General features: G+C 48.2%; 1 protein-coding gene across 1 annotated transcript in view; it reads right to left on the bottom strand.

Annotated features, from left to right (window-relative positions):
- BRWD3 (bromodomain and WD repeat domain containing 3) overlaps positions 1-1,271 on the bottom strand; it is a gene marked incomplete in the record, with an annotated part of 28,558 nt that overhangs the window by 25,015 nt on the left and 2,272 nt on the right. Inside the window, 1 exon segment of the mRNA XM_072429784.1 lies at positions 60-210. Coding sequence (XP_072285885.1) covers positions 60-210 — 151 coding nt within the window.

The raw sequence follows: 1,271 nt of genomic DNA, 5'->3' as shown, positions 1-1,271 counted from the left end.
GGGGGGATTTCCCCCAGTAGTTTGTCTCTGCCCCTCCCACAATGACCCCCATTTGTCACCTTTCGCTCTCCGCAGTAACGATTGTTTTCCCACTCCCAGGAGGCTGTGGATCCCCGGAACGCTCTGCGGGATCTCCTGGTCTAGGATTGGTCCAATCCGCTCGCAGATCTTCAGCAGGTAGTTGGGAGGAATGTGAGAATTGGCCGCCACCTGACACAAAGAGAGGATTAGGATAATGCAATGACCCCGGGACCTTAAGCTGCGTACACATGTGCATAAAAGATCCTTTCCAACGATAAGAAGCACTCGATGCATGAACGAGTACTATACATACAGCACTGTTCTGATCTATGGAGAGGGGAGAACGACGGAGCAGCACCCGGCTGTGCTCTCTCCCCTTCCTTTGCATTAGGATTGCTAGTTGTTAATAGTCCTTGGATCCCCCAGGATAGATCCACAGACGATGAACGAAGCAGGCTGTACACAGGCCAGATTCGCCTGTAATAAATATCTATAGATCAGCTTAGATGATCCACAGATCACATACAGTCTCCTACCTGATCCACAGAGGATTTAGAGACCAGACAGCCCTCCCCCACTGACAGGAGATCAATTGATCACATACTCTCCACATTCAGAAATAATCTAGGCAGCCCCCCTCCTCCTCCACTCAGGAGATTCCAAACCAATTGCCTCATGAGATCTATAGATCACATATACCACCCAATCCCAGAGGATCTATAGATTATTTACGTATCCGTCCAATCCCAGGGGGATCTACAGATCACATGCTCCTCCTCCAATACAAAAGGATCAATAGATCAGATGCGACTCCCCCAATCCCCAAGGGTCTAAAGATCCCATGGCCCTCCCCCATATATCAATAGATCAGAATTCTCCCCCAATATCAGGATGATCTACAAAACAGAATCCCCCCCTCAATCAAACAAATCATATACTACAACCACAAGGGATTTATAGATCACAAATCTATAATCTACTCACATAGGACCAATGGGTCAGACAGCCTTGCCCTACGCATGGAGGATCTACAGATCACTAACTCAATACTCATTCAGAGAAGATCTACAGACCAGGCAGAGCTCAAATCCCAAAGAACCCTCTAAATCCGGCAGCCTCAATCCTAGAGATCTACAGACTAGGATCTCTATAGATCAGGTGTCTCTTCAGCAATACCAGGGGATCTATAGATCGGGCGTCCCTCCCGCAATACCAGGGGATCTATAGATTGAGGACTGCGCCCTCAATAC

The sequence above is a fragment of the Pyxicephalus adspersus genome, chromosome Z (assembly GCF_032062135.1).
Source record: "Pyxicephalus adspersus chromosome Z, UCB_Pads_2.0, whole genome shotgun sequence".
Taxonomy (NCBI): domain Eukaryota; kingdom Metazoa; phylum Chordata; class Amphibia; order Anura; family Pyxicephalidae; genus Pyxicephalus; species Pyxicephalus adspersus.
The sequence above is the reverse complement of the archived record's forward strand: the minus strand, read 5'-3'. Positions and strand labels throughout refer to the sequence as shown.